Genomic DNA, 25466 nt, shown 5'->3' on the forward strand with positions numbered 1-25466 from the left:
TGTAGGACAACGTCAGGCAAGAACGTTTAGCCAGGCAAGTGACATGGTCAGATCTGTATCTGGAGAAACTGTGCCAAAGGAGTGGGGGAAGGGATGGAGGAGGGGGTTAGGGGAGGTGGGAGACAGGGGGCAATCCAAGCAAGAGGAGCAAAAGGCCCTTGCAGAAGATGGTGAGGGCCTGAGGACAGCAGACAGCTGGACCAGAGCAGTGACTCTCCGCTGCGGTCCCTGCATCCACACAATGCGATGCTGTTCAGCGAGAAAAAGAAATGATACACTGAAAGCATGCTGTGACACGGATGAACCTCCCAAACCTGCTCAGTGAGAGAATCAGACACAAGCCCACATTGCGTAATTCTGTTTAGATGAAATGTCCAGAAACAATAAATCTGCAGGGTGCAAAGCAGATTAGTGGTTTCCTAGGGTTGGCCGTAGGAGTGGGATTAATTTCGTAAATGGGCATGAAGGAGCTTATTGGGGTCATGGAAATGTTCTAAATCTGGATCTAAAATGGTGATGGTTGCACACTTAATACATTTACCAAAAATTACTTAAGTGTACACAAAATAGGTAAATTTTTTGGAGTGTAGAAATCACCCCAATAAAGTTTAAAATAAAGATAACATGGTCTCTGGATCAGTAGCATCAGCATTGCATGGGAGCTTGTCAGAAATGCAGATTCTCAACAAAAGAAAAAGAAAAATGCAGATCCTCACGCCCATCCAGACCTTCTAAGTTAGAAACACCCAATATAACTGGTGTTTCACAAGCCCTAGGAGGTTCTGCTGCACACTAAACTTTGAGAACCATTGGATTAGAGAAATATTTAAATTACAACTAGACTTGGCAATTAAAGGGGAATGTGAGATCAGAAAAGGACAGTGTAAGTCACGGGTTCTTAGATTGGGAGCTAAGTTGCTGATGATGCCACCCAATGAGATTGCGAACACAGGAGAGACAGGCTTGGTAAGTGGCAAGCAGTTTGCAGTGCCTATGGGACACCAAGCAGGGACGTCAGCAGACACTGCATCTGTGGGCCTATACAATCATCTAGTTCCAGGCAGCTACAAACTCAGAAGTCTACTGTAACTTCTGGGGACCTTGGCTTCGCAAGAAGGGGACCAGAGAGGAGGAAGGGGGATCAGGGGCTTAAAATGCCCTTTCAGCACGGCTGGTGTGGCTCAGTGGTTGAGCGTCAACTTATGAACCAGGAGGTCATGGTTTGGTTCTTGGTTAGGGAACATACCCAGGTTGTGGCCTCGATCCCCAGTGTGGGGTGGGCGGGAGGTGGCCGATCAAGGGTTCTCTCTCATCATTGCTGTTTTTTTTCTCTCTCTCCCTCTCCCTTCCTCTCTAAAATCAATATATATATATATATATATATATATATATATATATATATATATATATATATATATATATATTTTTAAATATTGCCTTTCAGAAATTTAAAGGGAGAAGGATGGGGCAGTAGCTAGGCAAGTATGAAGGGTTGGAGGAAGTTTATTTTAGAACGGGAGAAATTTGAGCACATTTTGCTGAGAGAAAAGAAGATTGTATGAAATAAGAAATCCAGGAGAAAAAGAGAGGGAGAGGGGGAGGGGGAGGGAGAGAATGAGAATGAATGAAGTCCAAGAAAGGGCAAAAAGAGACGGATCCAGGGCACAGTCTGGCTTCAGAGTTATTAAGAACAGCACATGGCATCCTCTGAACTGGAGGATGCGGATGTGTACTGTGTCCAAGGGAGAGTGGGGAATTAAGGAATATCCCACCTGATGGACTTAATGTTTTCCATAAAGCCAGAGGCCAGGTCATCTGCTGAGAGGGACAGACAGGGGTTGAGAAGGTTTAAGGGTAGAGGTAGCCAGAGAGGTAGAGGAAGGAGAGGAGCGAGGGATTTGGGGGCTGGTGAGATAAGGAACACAGGATGAACATGGTGTTAGGAAGAAAGGTTGCAGAGAGGGCTGACAGTAGGTGGAAATAAAGGAACCAGACACTCCAAGTCTACAAGGACTCGAGCCACAGAGGGAAGAGAGAGCCTGAAAAGATGGACAGGCAGGAGGCTGTGGGCCAATGTGGAAACAGGAACCCAGACGTTGGCCAGTGAGCAGGCCAGGTATTTTCAGGAACAAGAGTGTGTAGCTGGGTGAGTAGCTGGATTGGGCGCCCCAGTCGTTAGGGGCAAAGCTCATGTGCCAAATCCTCTCCACGGCCGGGGGTGCTGCTGACGATTGTAATCCTGAAGCAAGAGCACTGTCTGTCCTCCCCACAAAAGTCAGTCCGTTTTGGTGCAGCAATGGTGGCTGCAGGGAGTGTGTACCAGGTCATCAGAAGGGCTTCGATGTCCTGACGGTGTTCTCTCTTCCCAGCGTGGTGCCTGAGGAACGAGGGTGTGAGTTCCGTGCTCCTGGGGTCATCCACTCCCGAACAGCTCATTGAGAACCTCGGTGCCATTCAGGCAAGTGCTGCAGCCCTTTCCGACACACTCTGGGGATTTCATGGTGTCAGTGATGATGTCCCCAGGCAGTGTCCCGTCTCTCGCACCTCTGTCCTTCATGTCACCGCTTCCCAGTTGCATGGAAGTCCCTAACAGGCTACTTATTCCTAGATTGGGGGGGGGGGGGGGGGGGGTGGGGAGGGGGACACACACAAAGGTACAAGAGGTAAGAGAACGGTTGTAGACATGAATCCAGGAGTGTCCTCTTCTGTTAGCGGGCAATGTTCTCAGACCTCATTTCTCAGGATGGTTGGTTTCTGTGAGACGAGGCATTCCAAGATCCAAGCCATGTGACACCTGGGTTCCCAGGCCTGACCATAAACGCAGCCTAATAACCTGCTTGAAATGTAGTAGCCCCAGGACATGTCCTCATTTGTTCTTCCTGCACATTTACTGCCAACCTAGTGTGCCAAGCCCTCTCAGCGGCCTGTATTCCCGCTCCCATCTCGGCACCTGTGATGATGCAGTGTAATTGCTGGTCCTCCCTACTAGACTGTAAACTCCTGAGGTCAGGAACCTGTCTGCGTCCTTCTTGCTTCTCATGGATTTCCGGTTCCTAGGAACACTCAAGAAACACCTATTGAGCGAATGTTCACCCCCTTTCAAAAGAAACAGGATCAGCATTCTAGTCTGGACTTCCAGGATCACACCTCCCTGGCAGCAAATTCAGGGGTGCCCATCGCCCCTCCCTCCCCGGGTGGAATGCCTGAGGCCCAAGGCACTGGATGGAGCCTGAGGGTGTACTCTGGGGAGCCTGCTGGCATAGTAGGAGGGGGTGGGAGAGGTGTTCCTGGGAGTTCTCTCTGAGGAGAGGGGTGGGGCTTAGTGGCTGGTGGGACCAGCCTCCTCCCCCAAAGGGCACATCTCAGTCCGTGGCCTCCTCCCCTCTCAGCCCTGCTGAGGCCCCAGGAAGGAGCCTGCCCATGACTTGCATGGCCACCACCTGCCAAACAGGTGTCTTCCTCTTGCTCACTGGGGAACAGAACTATCACAGCTTCTTCCCCATCCACCAGTCCCTGAAGCAAGCACTTATCACCCCGTTACCTCTCCCAAAAGAAACAGGTGGAGGTGGGGACCAACCTGATTAAACTTAAAATGTTTAAAAAAAACACAAAACTTCCGAAAAGCCCAGAATACACTAGGGATAAAAGGTTTGGACTTCCTTCCCCACCGGCACCTTTCTTGGGGCTGTGCAGCCTGGTCATCATCTCGCCTCTGCTTCCCAGAACCCTCTGAGCCCCACAACTCCTCCCGGATTCTGGGGGATCTCCATCATTGCAAGGGGAAGCCTTCCTCTTGTGAAAGCCGCCCCACCGTCTCTTCTTTACACTTGTGCTGGGGCTGGAGGGCGGGGGGGGAGGGGGGAGATAAGGCTACACAGTGATGAGGAAATAGGGAACAGTCTGTACACAGAGAAGTGGAATTCTGTCCAGTGAGTTCAATTCCACTAATAGGTATCGAGCACCACGCCCAGCCGAGTCCTGAGTGAAGAACAAGACTCTGTCCTTCGGGGCCCAGGGGCTGGCTGAGCATGAACAAGGCAATCTATCCCTTATTCATTCAGCAGACCTCTGGGAGCCTGCATGGCACTGATACTGCCCAGCTTCCAGGGAGCTTACATTCTAGTGGGAGAGGCACATAACAAAAGCATAATTGCAACTGTGAGGAGGGCTAGTGAGTGAGGAGGGTGTTGTAACAGAGACTACGTGAGAAGTGGGTGGACCTACTTTAACTACTGTCCTTGCCAAGGCCCTCTGGGTTCCGTGCGTTCTGAAGCCGGGAAGATGAAGACACAGCATGTGAAAACCCAGGAAGGAGCATTCCAGACAGGGAGGAGCATTCCAGACACAAGGAGGAACATTCCAGACACTGGGAGGAGCCTCCAGACACAGGGAGGAACTGCCAGCCTAGGCCGTGTGGCCAACATGCAGTGAGCGAAAGGACAGAGGGTGCCCTGAAGTGGCGGGTCAGGCAGAGGTCCGATCACAGGACACTGGAGTTTTGTTCTACATGGAATGGGTCATTTGGAGGGTTTTAAGAGGGACATGCTGTTATTTGAATGTTCAGACTGCCCTGCTGCTGTGTGGGAAGTAACTGAACAAAGGGCAGTTGTCCAGGTGACAGGTGATGGGGCCTGGACTAGCTAGGATGGTGGCCATGGAGGTAAAGTGGGTGGATTCTATAGGATTTGGAAATAGAGACAGGACTTGCAGACAGCCTGGCAAGAAGAGAGGGGGCCCCGAGGATTCCTGTAATGCTACCACATTGTAAACACTGCCACCAAGGGGAGTCAGCATGCCCGGGATGGTAGGGATGCCATGCCTGGGCTGCGGGAGTGCTCCAGGTAGCTGAGGGTGCATTTCAGAGGAAAACAGTCATCTTCCCAAAGCACCTCCTCCCCAGCAAGGCTCTGGCTGGTAGCAAGATGGATCACCCATGCTCAAAGGGTAAGAGAAAAGGGAGGCTACCCAAGCAGGGAGGCTGCCCCCTCGGGTCCACCATCCCCCCTACTACTCCCGCCAGCCCAGCAGCTAAGAACTTGCCCCAGGCAAGCTGTGATTGGGCCCCTCCATGGGGTGGGAAGTAAGCTGGGTGGCTGGGGGTTCCCAGCAGTGGAGGGATTGGGTGCTTGACAGAAAGCTGCAGTGCAAGCAGTTGTAAGGCAAGGAAATTTCCAGTGGGCCCAGCAAGGCAGCTGCTCCAAGGGATAAGATGTACGTACTGTTAAATTGTGCTTAAACTAGAGGGCACATATAAATCAGAGCCTCAACAGATGGGAGACTGGAGAGGAGAAACCACAGCTGCAGGCAAGCCACCATCTTCTGCACAGGCCCCCAGCCCCCCATTCTACCTAAAAAGTGGAGTTGCCTCTCCTCCTCCACCGAACCAGCCTTAAAGCCCTTGAGGCCCCTGTCACCTAATCTGAGTAGTTCAGGCTCCGCAGCGGCCCTTCACATCCAGGGCTCATCTTCCCCGGAATCCAAATCTCCAGCCACCATGAGCCACTGGGATCCCCAGAAGTAACACTGGTCCTCTGCCTGCCAGTGTCCACCACCCACCAGCCCAAATCCCCCAGGTCTCACTCAACAGTGACCCAGCCCTGGGAGGAATTCCCTAATACCCCACCACGCCCAGCAACACTAACCAGACCGCCCCTCACCCACCAATTATCCCAGTCAGTATAACACCAAGGTTGCAAAATTGGTAGGCTGTGGGATGTTTGTGTAATTGTAGATGGAAATGTTTTAAAATAGCTGTCAGCATTTTTTAAAACTGAGCAGTTTCACATAAAACTCTGGATGGATGGTTCCTCTTGAAAATTTAGACCTTGCCACACAACATATATTTTTTTTCATGTTTTATTCAAGTACTTTTATGGTTTTGGGGTTTTAAATCTCTTATCTGAAATTTATTTTGGTGTAATGAATGAAGCATTTTTTTCTCACATGGCTAACCCACTATATTTTAGCACAAAACTTCCAACAAACGCAGCTTCTAGATTTGGGTCTCATTGTTGCAATCTCACTTTAAAAAACACATTAGTTTAGATCCTCTGAGATGCCAGAACTGGTGGGAAATCAAACTCTTCCTTTAGCTCTGAGAAAAGCAATAATGAGAACCAGTTTCCCAGGTTGAGTAGCTCTGCTCTTCTGCCAGACCCTACGGGTCCTGAGGAAGCTTCTGAGTGAAGACAAGGTCACCCTGGCCAACAGGCTTGCAGCCGAGGAAGGGCGAGGCCGAACCCTCCCTCAGAACTGGCTGTCACAATTGTATTTCATCAGTCTCCACACAGGGTCAGGCTATTCCTGTGAAAAAGTCAGCCTTTGTCCCTGGTCTTGTGGTGTAATGTGTGCCCTTGGCCCACTTCTCACAATGAATGCGGGCCCTGGATGACGTCACCCTTTCCCGGGGCTTTAATTAGCATGTCCATGGAGATGACTCACAAATCCTCAACTCCGGTCCCTCTACCCACAAGCAAGCTCCACAGCTGCCCTTCCGCTGCCTACAAATCATTTCCACACGGGTCTCCCACAGGCACCCTGAACTCAACACATCCTACTCCAAACGTCTCCTCCCGTGGACGCCAATCTCAGTAATTCACATCAGGTTTCTCTTCATGCAGTCCGGAAACCACCACCATCCTCCAAATGCCCCAGATCCACACCCCTTTTCTCCTCCACTGCCCCTGTCCCAGTTAAGGCTCTGTGTCACTGCCCAGGACAATAAATTTCTAACATCTATGTCCCCTTTCCATCTCCTCCAACTCATCCTTCAAACTACCACTAGGTGTCTCTTAGGTTCACTCCCAGCTGAAAAGTCCCGAGAGGTTCCCCAATGTCTACTGAATAAAGTCCCCCCCCCCAAAAAAAAAGATATGCAAGGCCTTCTGCCCCCTTTACCCCAATGTCTGTTTCTCCTGTTCCTACCATCCCCATACCTCCACCACTCACTCACACTTGTATCACTCCGTTTCTCGGACTTTTCACTTTTTCATGCTATGCCATCCACCCAGGATGCCTGCTAATCCCTGGCCATCCTTCACCAGGGTGCTGACCACCAGTGGTAAAGAATCTCTCCTAGTCTCTAAACTGTGCTGCCCAGTGCCATAGCCTCTAGCCACATGTCGTTCTTTGGCGTATGCAAGGTGACTAGTCTAAATGCAGAGTAAGTATAAAATGTGGATTAGAAAAACGTAGTTTTTATTAAAAATATGCAATGCGTCTTAAGAATTTTCTATACTGCCTACATACTGAAATGATGTTTTGGCTATAATGGAGTAAAATCGGGTATTAATTTCACATGTTTCTTTTCACTTTTATTAATGTGGCCACTGGAAAATCTAAAGTCACATTATGTGGCTCGCATTATATTTCTACTGGGCAGAACTACTGTGGGAATTATACATTCATTTATGTCTTCATTTTTCCACCTGACTAATAATTATGAGCACTAACTATGGACCAAGCACTCTTAGAGACACTGGAGATACAGTGGTGAACAAAACAAGGTCCCTGACCTCAAGGAGCTTAGGGTCTGGTGAGGAGGATTTTCCAGTGGTGGTTTTGAAACGTACACCAGTCTAGACAACTTTGCCTAACAGTGAGCAGAAAGAACAAATTTCAAGTACTAACTACATCCTTTGTACTTCTCATGCTCTCAGGTTCTCCCAAAGATGACATCACACGTGGTAAATGAGATTGATAACATATTACGCAACAAGCCCTACAGCAAAAAGGACTACAGATCATAAGGCAATGAATGCATGAGCCACAGGAGCTGCACGGTTCAAATATCGGTCTATACCGGTACAGAAAGGTGTTCCTAGCCAGTCTTTTAAATCACTTAGCAGCCGCTGCTCAACCTCTAGTGTCCCCGGATTCTGAGGTGTCTGCTGTCGCTACCACTGTGCACCTGAATTATGAGCACATCTGAAAACTCACAACTAAGAAAATCCATTCTATTTTCTTATCTTGGACTGGAGTCACCTATTCTTGCATTGCTCTGTACACTTCATGCTAATGCAATGGAAAGCATATGGCGGGGAAAGGTGTATTACCTTCAGGCATATAACTTAAAGAACGCTACACAGATAGATCTGTTTTTTCAAATGAACAAAATCCAGATACAATGTGGATTGTGTCAGAAAGAAGAGGCTATGTTAATTCAGAAGTCCAGCTTGGGAAAATAAGCAAAAACAATTTTACATGTTTTCTTATTTTCACATTCCAGTGGTTAGTAAGCTGTTTCCCTTATCATTTTCAACAAAATATAATTCCTAGGTATTTGCTTTTGTTACCTTTTAAATATTCAGTGTTGCTTGGCCCCAAAAATGACCCTGTGTAGCAATTTATCCAAAGTGTCTTAGAATTCTAATAATGCTCTACTCATTTACACGTAAAGATAGTAAAAGGATGAACACCCCAGTCTCTAATTAGAGACATTATGGTAAAGGTATGCAAGTGAGGATTGCACTATTACACTATTATGGAAGCTTAGCTTTGGATAAAATGTAATGCACCTGCATTACATTTTACAAAGTGTTCATTTTTTACTACATTTTATGAAAACCTGCTTTATATTTTTGACTGCTTGTAGGCACAACTTCTGCAAGTTTAAATATTTGAGCTTTAAAAATAAATATACACATGCTTGATTTTTTAAGTAAACCTGTAAAATATCCACAAAGGCAAATGTTTGCTGTTTAATTAGCACTGGGATTTTACAATATAACGCTTGTGTTTTTGAGGAGTTAGTAACATGAAAGTAAATCATGGGCTTTGTGAAAAATGTTACTACTCAGCATATGCTGGGTGAATTAACTTGCCCAATGAAAAACAAATGTTAAAGAATTTCCTGAATCTATAATCACATAATGTGCACTCAACTATATGCATGAAAGCTCACTGCATGAATTAAAGGGGCCTCGCTTTAATGTACCCGGAAGCTGAGGCCTATCTAGCCCTGCCACTATTGGCTACCTACCCTCATGAGTACTCCACTTGAGAACAATTTTGAGAATATATTGTGTGTACCTGTAAGAAAGACATTTTCCCCCCTCTTTTTTGGGGTGTGTGTTGGGGGCGAGGGTCCTATAACTCTATTGGAACACCTGAGCATGCACAAAATTCTAATTTAATTTTCTGGCCAGCTGGTCCCAATATATACTAGAAATCATTGAGGCTTACAGGACAAATATACTATCATCTTCAAATGCTATTTTCTGCCATCATTTCCAGGTAATTTCAAGGTTAAGTTCTAAATCTCAAAATGTTAATGTGAAATACCAAGAAATTTCCTTTTTGATTACTACTACCTGTATTCAATTAAGGAAATAGTTTGGGTTTTTGCCCCAGAATATCAAAGATGGAAATGGATCATTTTTTATTGTTCATTGTACATTCAATCAATCCAGTGAATACTTACTGTATGTATAAATGTGCCGAAGTTGTCTAATTCAAACTGCAATTCAACTTAATTTGCGTAGAGTAATAAAAGCATTTTGTGCATTTAATCTCACAATTAGTTTTTATCTGAACTTTCTTTCACTATAAGGATATATATATATATATATATATATATATATATATAATCTCCAGCTCCAAAAAAAACAGGCATTAAGACTCATTTAATAAAAATGATGTTGGCAGGTAAGCTGCATTGAATGATACCTAACAGAAATAGCAGTGATTAAGATTTGAACTGCAATTCATACTTTTCTTATTAATGGAGCAAATGATTAGCTACTAAAGATATCATTTCTCATTTAGTTTTAGAAATACTCCACACTAAAGGTTAAATCTTCTCAAACTCATTTAAAAGAGCCTGCATATTAAGCGAAATAAGCTTGTCAGAGAAAGACAAGTATCACATGATCTCACTCATATGTGGAATCTAATGAACAAAATAAACTGAACAAAACAGATCCAGAGACATAGAAGCATGGAACAGACTGTCAAATCTCAAAAGGGAAGGTGGGGCTGGGGGCAGGGTGGGGAAGAGATTAACCAGGGAACTTACAGGCATACATGCATAACCCATGGACACAGACAATAGTGTGGTGAAGGCCAGAAGGGGGGTGCAGATACAGGGTAAAGGGGGTCAATGGGAAAAAAGGGGGATATCTGTAATACTTTCAACAATAAAGATGAATTAAAAAACCCAACAACAAATATAAACATTATTGCCTGTGGGAACAGCTAACTTTTTTATATACAAGCCATCTGCCATGGTAAATATACTAGATAAGAAATATATTTCATAATTATATCCTTAAGAAAAATTTCCATGCACTCTCATTTTATTTTCTATTTTGGAAAGAATTCCTTGGGAAGAGAACATACCATTCCTAAGAGTAACCTGGGTAGCAGCCATACTAAAATCTCAGCCAAGGGAAATGAAAACTAGAAACCCTGTGCCTGACTTCTCATTTTAAGAACTGTCACTTCATCTTCATTAAGCTGCCAAGGGTATTCAGATAGATAGCAGAGCTATCGTTAAGATAGATAGCAGGCCATCTTCAAGACCATCCCTCCTTGGCAAATGAGGAAACCAAGCCTGGAAAGATAGAAGGGTTTGCCCAAACTCACACTGCTGGTTGATGGCAGAACCAGGCAAGTTGTTTTGTTCAGTGTCGTTTTAGGTACAATTTTCTTTTTTAGCTTTAAAGCTTTGTAAAAAAGTAACTGTGTGTGAATTTTTAAGGTAAAAACAAAACAAAACAAAACTTGGGTATGAATCCAAATTCAGTTAAGATGGAGAAAGGTCAAAGAAGTGATACAATTAAAACTCATGAAGGCCAATAAGTAGTCTTTAACCACCTCCATGAAAATTTAAACCAACCACTCAAAAACCACTCCTAATCTTCAATTAATTTCCCTGCTTGGGAGTCCAAGCAGGCAAAAGATAATCCCTTCCAGCCCAAAACATGTATCAATAAATTGGTTCTCTCAATATATGTACATGCCTATGTATATCCTTCCATTGTGTCTCCTGAAACAGCATAACTGGCACAAATACTGAAAACACAGAAATAAGGTGGGCAGGGTAACACAGCAGGCACATGCTGGCAAAGAGGCCTGACATTCTGCTCTGTAATAGAACTGAACTGTGCCAGTCACTGCCACACAAATACCTGAACAGTGACTACAAAAATGCATTGACAAGTGTAGGAAATTTAAATGATGGGTAATGTAAGATAATGTACTAAAGATGATGTGCTTAGCCACATGGTTCTTTTAAGAGTCTAGGGAAAATATAAATTTTAAAAAGCAAAGCTTAATGACCCTTAATTAGCGGGATCTTTTACAAGAATTTTAGACATGAATCCAACCTCCATATTTCAGTTAACTTTAAAACTTGTTTCAAATTATTCTTTCCAATTAGAATAATTTATCAAATAGAACAACCAGTATATTTTTACTGGCTAAGAATAATTTCAAGTCAAGATTTTTATTAAGTTGTAAATGAAGAAACTAAAAATAGGGAAATGTAAAATGTCCCAACAGTTTAAGCCTCTAGTTATCACAAGGGGTGTGAAAAAAGGGACTTAATCACTATATATCCCAATTACAACAGAACACTTTATTTTACTGGATCTAAGGGTCTTTTGAGATAAAAATTCTACAGCAAGTTTTTACTAACCCAGATTTATTAGCTCATTGTAATTCTATGTGTCACATAGCCATTTCAGATGATGGGGACAGGACTGGGAAATTTGCAAGAGCAGAGTATTGATAACCTGCATAAAACTGTGGAACTGTAAGTGCATCTATAAACTCGTGCACAAAAATTTATCTAATATAGGAAGTTCGAAATCATCAGGATGAAAAACAGGGTGCTGTAGGAAAAAGTCCGAACCAAAATCAAATTTTGCTTACTTACATTTCTACAAATTATTCAGTTTATTAATTCAAGAGCAACACTTTAAAGAGTACTAAGCTGATGCCCCTATTTCACCACCCCATTTCAACTAGATTGCCTTATTCCAATGGTGGCAATTCTTCCCCCATCAATACAGGCACTGCCATCTAGTGGCAATTTTTTACCTGCAATTTAAAAAGATACTTGGCCCAGCTCTGGTAACAAATAGATGCTGATGGTTTGTCAAAGAGGCATTTTTGTCAAGTAAGTAAATGCATTTGGCACATAAACTCCATGCCACTTGTCAAACTACTTACTGGTTATTTATCAACAGGGAAAAAAAAAACAAAACAAGTTAAAACACAAAAATAAAACTAACCACTTGGCAGTGAATCTCTTCTGGCATCCCCATTCACTCTGTATTATCCAGTGACGACACATGAGTAACACATCAAAGAAAAGAACTGCAAACTTCAGAAGCAATGATGAACTGTAATCCTCAACTGAAGGTAATGATGGTCTGGGTCACTGTGCAAGTGTCCTCCTCCCTGTTCCTTCCAAGTCCTGGGATGTGGCCTACCGAAACACCCAACAGCATGGAAGTGAAAAATGAACTCCCAATGAATACCCTTCTATACAGTTATAAATAACACAAGTACTATTTACAACATTCATCTTAATTTACAGTGAAAACTAAAGATTAAAGTTAGGATTAGGAATTAGGAATGTATTTCCTTTGAGGTACTATGGTAAGAAATTACTGGATGTGGTCAAAGCTAATAGGAGTATGAAACCACTATCTCCTGGGATTCCACAACCTTTCAGTGATATAGGTTCGAGCTTCCCAAACTTTTTTCAAATCATGGCACACACATAAAATTATACTATCTGTACACACACTGGTTAAAAAATGCAAGAGACTGCTCTCAGCTGGACCCCCGAGGGCTGAAGAGAGCAATATTTTATTCCCAATCAATGGGAACCTGTGGTCTAAAGGTCAAATTTATTAATGTATGAATGGGAAAATGCTGACAAGCACTAACATCACTTTAATTCCTTAGAATGCTCTTAAAATTCTGGAGCTAAGATCACAAAAATTACTTTGGTCTTTTACGTCCATATTCAGGAGAGGTTCTCTCTCTCACCCAACACTCCTCCAGTGGCAGACCCCACTCTAGGAAAACAATGATGCCAGTCTCTCAGCAAGTCAGACTAACATGGAGGGTCAAATTGGCATCTGCGGCTACCCAAGGCCAAGCTGTACAGCTGAGCAGTGTGCTTTCACCCCACAGGACAACTCTCTAATGCCTGAGCACTATTTTTATTTTTTTCTTTATGTTTTCCCATCACCACGTATGCCCCCATCCCCTCGTCCATCTCCATCCTCCCTCCCTCCCTCCCGGGCACTATTTTTAGGTTATTACCTTGGCTGCCTTTCTTCTTTAAAAAAAAAAAAAAAGATGAAAAGAACTTTTCCACAAGTTTCTTTTCCCCAAATTGGAGAAACCATGTTTTCAACTTTAATTGCGTTATTTCAAATCACATATTCAGAGATTTGTAAACATGCAATTCAATCCCACCCCCCAGGCAGGGGGAAGAGGAGGAAAGAGGATTCACTCTGATATTTATGGTTCCAAAAAAGCTGTAATACTGTGCTTGGAACACACAGAACCAGCTATTAACTTCTTGCTACTATAACAAATACTAACAGTTCAGTCCAGGTTACTGTGACCCCTGACAGATCAAGGAAACAAGTTATTTTCTCCTCTTGTGATTATAGCACATTGCCAGACACATTTGCCTTTTTAATAAACGTCCTGGTAATCTGAGTTTCCCTTTCAATTCATGTAATTTCAACAGTTTGTCAAAAAAGAGCCAATAAACAAATATTGAATTACATTTTGTTGGGTCTTTCAAACCCTCAAGCTCCAGACTATAAAAACATCTTATGTGTCTCCCACCCCGACCACCCAGCTACTTTTCCATACACCACAGACCACCCATAGATACAAAGCCAAGGGTGAAGCTGACACGGTCTATTTGGAGCCAGTAGACAGGAGGGCGATGAGACCCGACGAAGCACTTATGGACAGAATATAGTTCCTGTAAGAATGTAATGTTAAGGAAAAATTAAGAACCCAAAATTGATTTTCAACAAAACAAAACAAGCCCATCTCTTTGGAATATACTGCTTCCCTCCTGACACTCTGGCTAATGACAATGCTATGTGGTCCCATTGTCTGTAAACACAATTTACAAGACTATAAAGAATATTCACAGATTTAAAAACACTTGAGACAGAAACCTAGAATACATGACCACAAAGAAAACACCCAAATTCCATTTAACCTTCAGAAGAGCTGCTCAACGACCATGGGGAGGAAGAAGAGACGGCTTGTCCTTTCTCCCCTCTCCGTCAGTGTACCGGCCACAGTGGGCCTATAAAAGTAAGGAGGTTCTGAAAGTCTGCAGCTACTCTTGGCCTCAGGACTGGTCTGTACCTCCAGAAGATACAAGTTGAAGGGTGTCACATTTTATTACATCAAAATCTCCAACTGTTAAAAATTTGGCTGCACATTCCTGGATAACAGCTTTAATAAATTACCTTAGCACCTTTAATAAATTAAGAAGGTTGATTCTTGCCCAAAAGCTCAATTTAAGAGCAGCTTGAAACACTGTTAAAATATTATGAAATGTACCTATTTAAACTGGCTATCCACCCAATTCCAAAGCCCAAAATATCAGAAGACACATGGCTTACACATCAAGAGCAATCAAAGCAAGTTTGCTTTTCCTCCTGGGAACTCTTTTTTTTTTTTAAATAGGCGGGTATACTAGTACATAATCATATATGTGAGACTATTTTTTTTTAAGTATTCTTTTTTTTTTAAATATATTTTTATTGACTTCAGAGAGGAAAGAAGAGGGAGAGAGAAAAACATCCATGATGAGAGAGAATCATAGATTGGCTGCCTCCTGCAAGTCCCCCACTGGGGATCGAGCCCACAACCTGGGCATGTGCCCTTGACCAGAATCGAACCTGGGACCTTTCAGTTAGCAGGTCAACGCTCTATCCACTGAGATAAACCGGCTAGGGCTATGTGAGACTATTTATAGTTACTTGCCATGAAGTCATAATTTATAAACTTGAAAGAATTTTACATCAAACCAAAAGCCCTTATTTTAAATGTCCAGAAACGTGCCTAAGGTCACAGTGCTATTTAATAAACTAACTCCCTATATGAAACCAAAACCAACTATTTCTAGACTTCTGAAAAACATAATCAACCTTTAAAAGGATACACGGTGGGGTTGAAGTTCTTCAATATAAAGAAGGATGCAACAATGACCAAGACCAGGAATAGGGTGTTGTTATAGAAGATGGAAAATGTTGTAGCTTCATAATCAGCAACTTCATTCTTCTTCCACAAGATTCTGTAGACACAGAAACAAGTCAACTGAGTTTATAAATATGTCTTAAAAATTTCAAATACCACATGGCTCTAGTTCATTGTAAAGTAAGTTTTTCCGCCCAACTGGTGTGGCTCAGTGGTTGAGCTTTGATCTATGTATGAACCAGGAGGTCACAATTTAATTCCCAGTCAGATGATACCTTCCACGGATCCTATGGACAACACTATGGCTAATGCCATTGGAAGCTGCCATGTTTTGTTCACTAAATGTTCTAATGCAAATTCAACAAGCATGAAGGAGATAAATGAAGAGTATTAGCACCTTATCTCCATCATAAGAAATTTGCAACCTCTAACATACCAGTATATGCCATGTTTTCTTAATTCTATGGATACCATTAACATAATAGATCTCCAACTTACTATAAGTTTGGAAGCAGTGAAGGGTATTATATTCAATGAAGCCATCAACTATAAAACAGCTCCTGATTTCAAAGAAGTTTAAATGTAAATGTAAAAAATATATGACTTGGAATGGGAGGAGATACATTATACCATTCTAGCACTAATTGATCAAAGAAAACACCAGCTCAGAAAGATGCATAGACCCAACATGGTTTAATGCACAGAACAACTGCCTCTGGTTTTAAGACTCTGGCACAAGACCCAATAAAGACAGGTTCCTTAAAAAGGCTACTAAACATGCCTTTGCTATGGATGATTAATTATCCCCCCTCCATCACAGTACTTCTTCCTAACTCCCTGAATCAGAAACATCTTCAAAACAGCCTTGATGAAAGAAGTAGCTCAATCCTTCTGGTTACCCCAGCTCCCAAAATCTGTGTGCGTCACATCAGTGTATATAGTCAGGACTGTGTGACAGCTTTTAGAACATTTTCTAGTCTACACATATCCTGGTTCATTTTGAAAAAATTTAGGGACTCCCAAGTGGCCTCACTAGCAATGGTTCTGCCAAAGCTTCCCTGTTAGGAAATCTAGTTTGGGAAAGCACTTTCCAAGGAGTCTTTTTTCCAAGGAGCACTTCCTACAACAAGAGAAAAGCTGATACCAAACTCAACTATTACAATCAGACCATGGTAAATGACAGATCATTGGTTCATTGGTAAGTCAGGGAGAAAAAACACTCACACCCTGGGGCAAATATTAATAAATCTGATCAGCTCTGCTAATTTCATCCTTGAGTGGATGGCAGTGCAGTTTCAAAGTGCCAAGTAGTACATACTCCAAATTACTATAGAGGGAGTTTTGACAGATATGCATCACTGCAAAGAGGTGCTGATAAGCCTTCTCTTAAATCAAATCTCTCCTTTGAAGAAGAAATATATTAGATTATAAATGGTCCCAGTTATCAGAGTGAGTCATGAATACAGACCTGGGTACAACTGTATCCAGTGTGGCTTTTGTGAGAGGAATACAAAACAAATAACAGCACAAATTTCTACTGATAACAAGAATAGAAATTTTACTCTTCTGACACTCTGCATTTTATGTCTCAATGAAACTTACACTTCATCCTCCTTTGAAATATCTGGTCCAGCCAATGGCACTGAGGTTTCATTTCCAATTCCAACTCTGACTCATTATTAGTGATTAACTGAATAGCACTCGCTGAGAAAAATTATGAGACACATCCCAAGATCAAGTGCAGACCAAATCAGGCAAGTCTGCTGTGGGCATATGAGACTCACTTACTATCCTATATAATAAAAATGTAGTATGCAAATTGTCCCCTGGACTGGAGTTCTTTCAGGAGTTCGACCAGGGGGCGGCTACAGCAGGCAGCCAGGGGAAGGGAGGGAGTACCCAAGCAGCAGCCGGCAGCTGCTAGGGACCCTACCAGTGCACGAATTTTGTGCACTGGGCCTCTAGTCTGGTATAACAATATATCTACAAAGTGGTTTGTGAAATCACCTGAAACCTACAGGAGCTATAGCAAGCATTTTGAAACTGGGTATAAGCACTCAGTTTAATAACTGTCTATCCCTATATAATAAAAGGGTAATATGCAAATTGACCCTAATGGCGGAACGGCCAGACCAACCGCTCAACCCGTCACTATGAGGTGCACTGACCACCTCTTGGTCCCTTTTCCTGGCCGGCAGGCTCCAATCACCCGATGATGAATGGGGAACTGGGGGTGGGTGGTGGGGGACAAGGGTGGCGCCAGGCCAAGGCCCCTGCCTCACAGGTTGCCCCATACACAGAGGGCAACCTGCAGCGGAGGCGGGGCCAGCGACTGGGCGGGAATGGCCGACCTCTTGTCCCTCCCCCCGGCTGGCAGGCTCCGATCACCCAATGGTGAATGGGGAACCAGGGGGTGTGGCAGCAGGGGGCGGGGCCGGCTGCCGGCAGCTGGGGAAGATGGCCCTGATCGCAGGCCAGGCCTAGGGACCATACCCGCTCACAAATTTTGTGCACCGGGCCTCTAGTAAATATCGTAATTCAATAAAAGGGTTTTTTGAAAAGGTGTTCTAAATTCTCTAACCTCCATCCCTATGTAAAAATTGCTTTCAGAAAGCTATGCAGCTAGCCCAACCAGTATGGCTCAGTGACTGAGTGTTAACCCATGAACCAAGAGATCATCGGTTCAATTTCCAGTCAGGGCACTGGGTTTCAGGCTCGATCCCCAGCAGGGGGTGTGCAGGAGGCAGCCTATTGATGTTTCTCTCTCATTGATGTTTCTAACTCTATCCCTCTCCCTTGCTCTCTCTTTAAAAATCAATAAAAACATTAAAAAAAAAAAGCTATGCAGCTAGACCTCATTAAAGCTATTCTCTGGAAAAAAAAAAAAAAAAGGCCTTCATTGTCATGATTTTAGTGCCTTCAGTTTTATAAAGGATCCACAGGAGATAACCACTTCAATATTTGGTGCCTTTCCAAAACCACTGTAGAAAACACTGTTCATTAAGTTACTCAGTGTCCCTTAAATAAGGATCCACTTGATAAAGTCCTTCCAGATTCAGTGCCAGGAAAGTTTCTTTTCAGGAGGACTGGCACTCTGCTTCTCATCGGACAATGAAAGCAGCATGACCTCAGATGCTTCCCCTGACACTTGGACACTCAGAGCTAAGTTTAGTGCTCAACTGCTCTAACTAACTCTGAGCTCCTTGTTTATCTACCTTTTCTTACTTTTAAATGGTTTCTGATCTTTTAAAGTTGAATTGCTTTGTTTTACACACACTTTTCATATTTCAAGTCCCACAAAGTCTTCCAGGAGCAAAGTGGGATAAAAATTCCATTTCACAAACCACTTTGTAGATACTAAAATTTAAGATCCATGAAAACAACCTCAATTCACGACTCTATTCAACCATCTGGCAGCTCAGAAACTTCTGCTTCTCAGATGTTAGACTGTCTATTAACCCCTTTCAGAGCAGTTGATAGGAAAAATTGGGGATGGGAGCCAGGACCAACAAATGTGGCACAGGACTGTGCAACAGGAGACAAACTGATTTTTCTTTTCCCAAAGCAGATAACCCAGACTGGAAGCTCAGTAACAGAAATACCACCACCTACAAATGCTAACACATAAAACAATGTAAACTTTTCAGACCCAGAGGGGTTAGGCGATAAGTTCAAGGTCACACAGCTATCAAGTGGCACCAGACAAAGCTCTGCAGCAGAGCAGGTATGAGTACAAGCCAGCCTGCCTATGGTCTTATCATGGCTTTACCACCCACTAATGTAAGGCCTTGATCAAGTTACTGAAGCTTTCTCTACCTGTTTCCTGAAGTGTACAATGGAGATAACAACAGTACCTACCTCCTTAGGGCTCTTTGGAGAAATAAATGACCTGTGTACAGCTCAAAGGCAGTAATAAAAACTCAAAGTCAGTTATTCCCATTACTATCTTTTCTACAATACCAATGTGTGCCTCAGACAGTTCCAACACCCCCATTCTCTAAGCAGAAATCAAAAACGTCTACAAACTATCCCCTCCTTTTTTGATTACCACAAACACGTTAAACAAGGAGTCAAACCTTTCATCTTTTTCCTTCCGAGACATCTTCCTATTATCAGCTTCAGAAAGTTTTCGAGTCACTTCTTTGGAAACAGCATCTTCCCTCTTCTGGGCTACTCTGGAAGGAAAAGAAAGAAGTTTCCACGTGCTCCAGGAGTGGACATTCCTCTCTCAGAAACACTCCGTACTCAGACTTTGTATTGGCAACTGTGTAATACTTTACATTTCCAGAAAATAAACTGTACAGAAAGTTCCAGGGTTATTACACTGTAGTATTAGTTAAAAGAGAGGGAGGAGTTCAAGAAACTTTCAAGATGTGGTTTATCAGTTATGAGTCTGATTTCTGCTTAAAAGAGAGAATTTCCCAAAGTTTATGTATTTATTCTGGAAACAGAAGTCAAATGCTACTAACACAATTTAGTTATAAGTCATTATAAATCCATTTTGTTTTAGCCTATAATTTAATAGTTCAATAAATAAATTTGACAAGGCATTAGCAAATGATACATGACTTTAATTCCAGTAAATAACAGGAGAGAAAACTAGGCTTAAAAACAAAACAAAAAAGAATTAACAACTATAAGTAATGCTTTTAACTCTACTCCAAAGGACAATTTCAATAGAAGGAAATAATACCACATGGTCAGGGACTGACCACACAACCTCTAGTTAAATGAACCACTGGTAAGAGGTTTGCACAAAAGATCATATGGAATCAGCCAGAAAAGGCTGGAAGTGATATTCACGCTATCAGATCAGAATCTTCAGTGACAAGTCAGAAACGAAAAAAATTAAATGTATACTCATCAAAAAATATACATGGTGAATTTTATCAGATGAAATACAAAAAGTGTCCCAAAGATTATGACATTTAGATTCAACATATATTTTTCACAAAATAGGAGAAACTTATTAGCCATAAATATAGAAGAAAAAGTAAGAACTGATCACAAGCAACATATAACTATTACCTACACAGTGCCACTATGAAAACATTTGACATGATACAGAGATGTATTACAGGCAACAGGATGTGGAACAGAGATAGAAATCTGTTCACTCTATGTTTAATTAATGAATCCCCGGTGACTATGCTATTTAGTTCTGGTTAGTGTACCAAGGAAAACGGGGGGAAAATCAGGATGGCTTCCTGGAAAAAAAAAAAGCTGAAGATCATTCAAGGCAATAGTTTTCAACCTTTCTTTAACCACAAGAGCTTCTAGAATACAAATTAAGCACAAATTCTATCTGGTTTCACCTATGCCTCCGTCTCTATATCTCACCCAGAACCAAGTTAGAGTCTACATTGTTAAAAAGAAAACCTTGCCCAGCCAGTGTTGCTCAGTGGTTACGAGTCAACCGATGCACAGGGAAGGTCGCAGATTCGATTCCAGATAGGAGGCACTCCTGGTTTTGGGCTCGATCCCCAACTGGGGGACAGGGGGGCTTGGGGGATAGGGAGACATGCAGGAGGCAGCTGACCAATGTTGATGTTTCTCTCTCATCAATGTTTCTATCTCTCTCTCTAAAATCAATAAAAACATATTTTAAAAAAAGGAAAAACTTTGATCAGTTTCAACTAATGTATTTTTCCACAAAGTGATAACTGGGGAGGAGGGAGGAGGAAAATCAATTTGTTTAAGAAAAATAGATAAGTTATGAAACTAAAAAAAAGACTGCTAAGAGGGCAGACAGCTATCTTAACAGATAGTTTAGACAGACACTATAGTGTACTTTTTCCTCCAAAAATCCAACTTCACCTGACTCATTGGGTAAAAGTTCTGCTCAGAAGGTATCTCTGACCCTCTTTAGCAGACCAAGCACTCAGTGTTTCTGAACTTCACAGAAGACCACTCTTTTCTAAGAAAGACCAATTGGAAAGACATGTATCAGCAGAAACCATTGTTAGCTTAACAGAGGAGAAAAATACCGACCTACAAATGCATACACACCAACTGTCAGGACACCGGAATAAACTATTTTCAACAATTTGTTATCTCTAAGCATCTTTAGGATAAATAGTCAAATATCTGTTCACATAACCAATCTTCCTGAAGAGACTGAACCAGAAAAACAGTTAATTTCTCTTCTAGATCTAAAATTCTATATTCAACAACCACACTGTAGGTTTATTAGAATTAAAAAAGCCCTACCCTCATTCTTAAGAATCTTAGAAAATAAACCCCACTCAGCACTGAATACTGTGAAATACAGAGGTCACTCCAGGGGCCCAGCACTCAGCCAACTGAGGATAACCCACAAATTCAATTGTCTTGCTACTATTTTTTTACACCAGTATGTAAAAAATAAAAAAATAAAAACACTACCTATTTAATTTCTTAACACAAACACATTTTGCAAACATTTTTTAAGTCATGCCAACTTAAAAAATAATCCCTAAGGGCTCCCTCACCCACAACCTGTCAATTCTGAGCCATCTCCCCTCTACTACTAATACCTGGTCCACGCTCAGCATCTCCCTTTGAGCTTCCAGCCTTAACCTTCTTGCATATCTATAGGAGTTTCAATAGCAGTGACAATATTTAACATTAAAGCAATACTGTAACTAAAAAATAATTCCACTGAAAGAATCTGTTAAATCAGTAACCCACTGAAATTTTTACTGAACTAAATGTACCATGAACTGTGGTAACAGATATAAAAGAAGTAGCAGTTGCCCTCAAGAAATCCAAAGTAGAATGAGATGGTAAAAAGAACATGATTTTGATTCCAAAGAAGTAAATGAAAAATGATATGCAGAACAAGAAAAACACTAAGTCTCAAAAGGACTGAGTTCCAAAGGATGCGCTGTGCAAGATGCCCACTGCTAAGCTTCACCATCCACAATGGCCATGCCTCACAAGCAAGCCCAGAACAGCAGAGGCTGAGGTGGCTGAATCCTGGAATGGCAGCGGGTGACAAGGGGTTAACAACAGAAAGATGACAAGGGTGGCTTGATCACTATTGTCTAGCAGAACTGCGGCCACCCACAACCTGAGCTCCCCCTGGTCCAGAAGAGCAGTAGAGAAGCTGCTGAGGCTGTTCTGTCCTCCTTACAATAAACAAATCCGTGAACTGAGATCACTTCTGTTCCTTGTCACCAGAAAGACGCTAACACAGGGACAACAAACTTAGGAAGATTTCTCTGGAAAAGATTCCCAAGTCTTGAAATAAGACATGTAAGGATGGAAAGGAAGAAAGACAATCTTAAATGAGGTTGGGCACAAGACACTTTCAAAGGATCACATGAAGAGCTGATAAGAAGAGGTAAGAACCAATGCTACAAGATGAAACCACACTGGGAGGAGGTAGGTGAGGTGCATTCCAGGGAACTGGAAGAATTTGGTTTTCATACACTTAGAAAAGCGTGTATGGTGCTCATGGGAAGCAGGTATAAATGGTCTTAAGTAAGAGAATGACAGGGTAAAAATGATGGCCGATAAGGATGAATACATGTTCTTTTATCCCATAAAGCAGTACTACCACCTGCAGTTCACACGTGTAACATACGGATTACGTCGAGTAAGATGCTTTGTACTGTTTATGGCAGTCTTCTGTTAAAAGACTAGATGGAGACTGCTACAACAACCCAAGCAAAAACAGCATCTAAACTAGAGTGGGAACTATGGAAATGAAAAGAAAAAGCACACATAAAGCACAATGGTACTTCAAGTCTCATCAAAATTCCAACTGCCTTTAAGAAAGTACTTCCAAAGAAATACAGCACCAAGAAGGCTCCATTAAGTAAACAGAGAAATATCCTGCTATCCTGAATCAAGTATCAAAGTGTGCATAAAATTCCAATTAAACATTAATGTATACCCGCTTCCCATGAGGACCACAGCACTCTGAATAAAAAATGTTATCACCTTTCCTTAAATTTTGACTGTTCCCCCCACACTTTAACCTTTATGAAACCAGAGTATATATCTGCTTACAATTAATGAGTAAATTTACAGTTGTGTGGCTTGGGTTTTCTCCAAAAGCTATAATTAAAATGATATATTTTGTAGTATGTGTGATCATAAAATATTAGTTTTCATATACAGAAAAAAATGTAATTAGCATTAAAAAGTTAGTTTAATAACAACAAAGCCACTTTGTTCATGTCCAAAAATAGATCATGGAGAGCGCAAAACAATTCTTTCCAGAAAGAATTCCAGCTGCTTTGGAAATGTTAAATTACTTGGTGGGTTTTGTTTTTCTGATTAAACTCCATGATTACAGACTAATTCCACCCTCAAAACCTACTTTCATAGCAATATCAGAAGCACTGCCTCTGCTTCAAGTAAGTTAATAATTCTTCATAGCATTAAGGTGCCTTCTCCCAAAACAGATACATATATATCTCACATTAATGCTTACTGAAACCAACACAGACACAATTGGTCTTTAAGACACTCTAGTATATAAAAATGCATCACACTTTCATTTAAGAAATATACTTACTTGTGCTTGAGTACAAACTTCACATTTTTGTAGGCAAAGGCTACCAAATAAGTGCTTACAAGGGTCATCACGCTATACAGAACTGCAGACTGAATAAGATCCATATGCCAAATTCGCCAGTATAACCCTGAAGATAAAAAAAAAAAGGGGGGGGGGGGGGTTTACAAAAAGAAACAAAACTTTACCACCCAGTTGTAAAGATCTGCTGATTTAACTATAGGTAAGGCTGGTAAAATACAGTCTGGGTTAGGGGAATCCAGTAGATGCAAACTTCAGACGTGGGGCGCCCAGGAAAAAGTTACGGCTTCAAGCCTGACCCCATTCAGAACACTCGAAAAACATAACCTTCCATCTGAGGTTTCTTGCTTCTTCTAGAATGAGAACTCCAGCTCAAACAAAATCACAATTCTGACTTCAAATGTCACTCGTCGGGGTGCTATTAAGCTAAATGCAGGCCATTCCCAAAGGCCACGTGCAGTCCTCGGCCACCGTTTGCGTGCTGACGTGGCTGTCAGTCTGAAGCCACGGCCTGCTCAGGGCTGCCAGGGAGCCGCACGGGCTCCACACCACGTTCGCTGCACAGGCTGGGTTTTACGCGGCTGAAAGAGAACACAAATCTAGATTTGACGGCCCAGCAACAGTGCAGCAATGGGAGCGACAGGAAATGCAAATTCGGGAAACCAGAGCCCTAAAAACAACGTTGGCCGAGTCTGCAAAGTTTTTCCTTCCACGTGAGAATAGCCCTAAATAGGATGGTTAAAAAAAATATGTGAACAAGGGAAATCGCTGGCCCTCGGCACTGGACCTACCTAGCTCATCCAATTAGGAAAAAAAACGATGCTCAGGCCTGTGTGAAGCGATTCACCGAAAGCTACACTTTCAATCCAGTGCGAGTTCACAGGAACCTCTCTCTCTCCCTTGAATACATCAGTTTCTCCAAAATAAGTCACGATGGAAGTTTAAGATCTCGTAAAGGCAAAGGAGAAAAAGGGGGTGCGGGGTATATAGGCGGGAAAGTCAGCATCAGATCTTAACTGGGGTGATCGTTTAAGTCCAGATTCGGGGTGAATCCAGTGTCGGCGCCTGGGGCCCGGGAACCGGCGCACGTCCGCAAAGCACCCCAAGTAACTTTCCTGGGAGGCCGCCCCCCACCACCCCAGCCGGGAACACGGAGGCCCACGGGGGCTACGCGATTCCCCGAGCTCACGGCGAGCTGGCAAGAGCGGGAGCCGAGGGGCCAGCGCTCCCTCGCCGGCCGCCGGCCTCTGCCACGTCCCCGCCCAGCCCGGCCCGCCGGCCGCCTCCCCCGCCCGCCCGCCCGCCTGCTCCCGGCGCTCACAGATGGGGATGGCGGACACGATGAAGGCGTTCCCGAAGAAGAGTGCGGAGGACTTGGCGGAGAGGTTGCGACTGAAATCCTGAAGGAGCAGGTCCTCCTCGGACTGCTGCTTGGAGGCGCCTTTGGGAGCCATGGTGGAACCGGGGCCGGGAGCAAGGAGGGCCAACCCAGCGCGAGGCCCGGCCGCGGGGCCTCTGGCTCCGCCCCCGCGGCCGCCTAATCCGCTCACGACTCGTCAGCCCTGCGCGCGGAGGCGGGACCTGTGCCGCGCGCCGAGCCAGCTGGGCCAGGATTGGCCATCCTGGAGCCGCTGCCCAGGCGTGATTGGGCGAGTCGGCTAGACTTCCGCCTTCCTGGCAAGTCTTTTGACTCCTAGGCTTCCAGATGACGGCTGGGATTTGTAGTTTAGTAGGTGCTTTAGAAAAA

The 25466-nt window shown here is 43.1% G+C and overlaps 2 protein-coding genes across 5 annotated transcripts in view; one reads left to right on the forward strand and one right to left on the reverse strand.

Moving 5' to 3' along the window:
- The window catches only part of KCNAB1 (potassium voltage-gated channel subfamily A regulatory beta subunit 1), a gene marked incomplete at its 5' end in the record, with an annotated part of 303189 nt that extends 293589 nt beyond the window's left edge, over window positions 1-9600 (forward strand). For all 4 annotated transcript variants that reach the window (XM_079767396.1, XM_079767395.1, XM_079767397.1 and 1 more), the window contains 2 exons: window positions 2370-2458; window positions 7659-9600. In XM_079767396.1, the coding sequence (XP_079623522.1) occupies window positions 2370-2458; window positions 7659-7748 (179 nt within the window). In that variant the 3' untranslated portion in view covers window positions 7749-9600. The remainder of the gene's footprint in view (window positions 1-2369; window positions 2459-7658) is intronic.
- Window positions 9601-13328: 3728 nt separating this feature from the next.
- On the reverse strand, window positions 13329-25237 carry SSR3 (signal sequence receptor subunit 3). The gene is made up of 5 exons (XM_079767399.1): window positions 25041-25237; window positions 23702-23828; window positions 19272-19370; window positions 15161-15292; window positions 13329-13960 (listed from the first exon to the last, which is right to left on the reverse strand). Exons 1-5 carry the CDS (start codon window positions 25171-25173, stop codon window positions 13894-13896), a joined length of 558 nt encoding a protein of 185 aa, XP_079623525.1. The 5' UTR covers window positions 25174-25237; the 3' UTR covers window positions 13329-13893.
- Window positions 25238-25466: the final 229 nt, after the last annotated feature.

The sequence above is a fragment of the Cnephaeus nilssonii genome (genome assembly GCF_951640355.1).
Source record: "Cnephaeus nilssonii genome assembly, chromosome: 3".
NCBI classification, from domain to species: Eukaryota; Metazoa; Chordata; class Mammalia; order Chiroptera; family Vespertilionidae; genus Cnephaeus; species Cnephaeus nilssonii.

What these genes read in the sequence shown, in the direction of transcription:
- SSR3 (XM_079767399.1), bottom strand. Translation starts at nt 25,173, where the DNA reads ATGGCTCCCAAAGGCGCCTCCAAGCAGCAGTCCGAGGAGGACCTGCTC. An exon ending in CGTGTCCGCCATCCCCATCT is followed by an intron (nt 23,829 to 25,040) that starts GTGAGCGCCGGG and finishes TTTTATCTTCAG; the next exon opens with GGTTATACTGGCGAATTTGG. An exon ending in AAGTTTGTACTCAAGCACAA is followed by an intron (nt 19,371 to 23,701) that starts GTAAGTATATTT and finishes TTTTCCTTCCAG; the next exon opens with AGTAGCCCAGAAGAGGGAAG.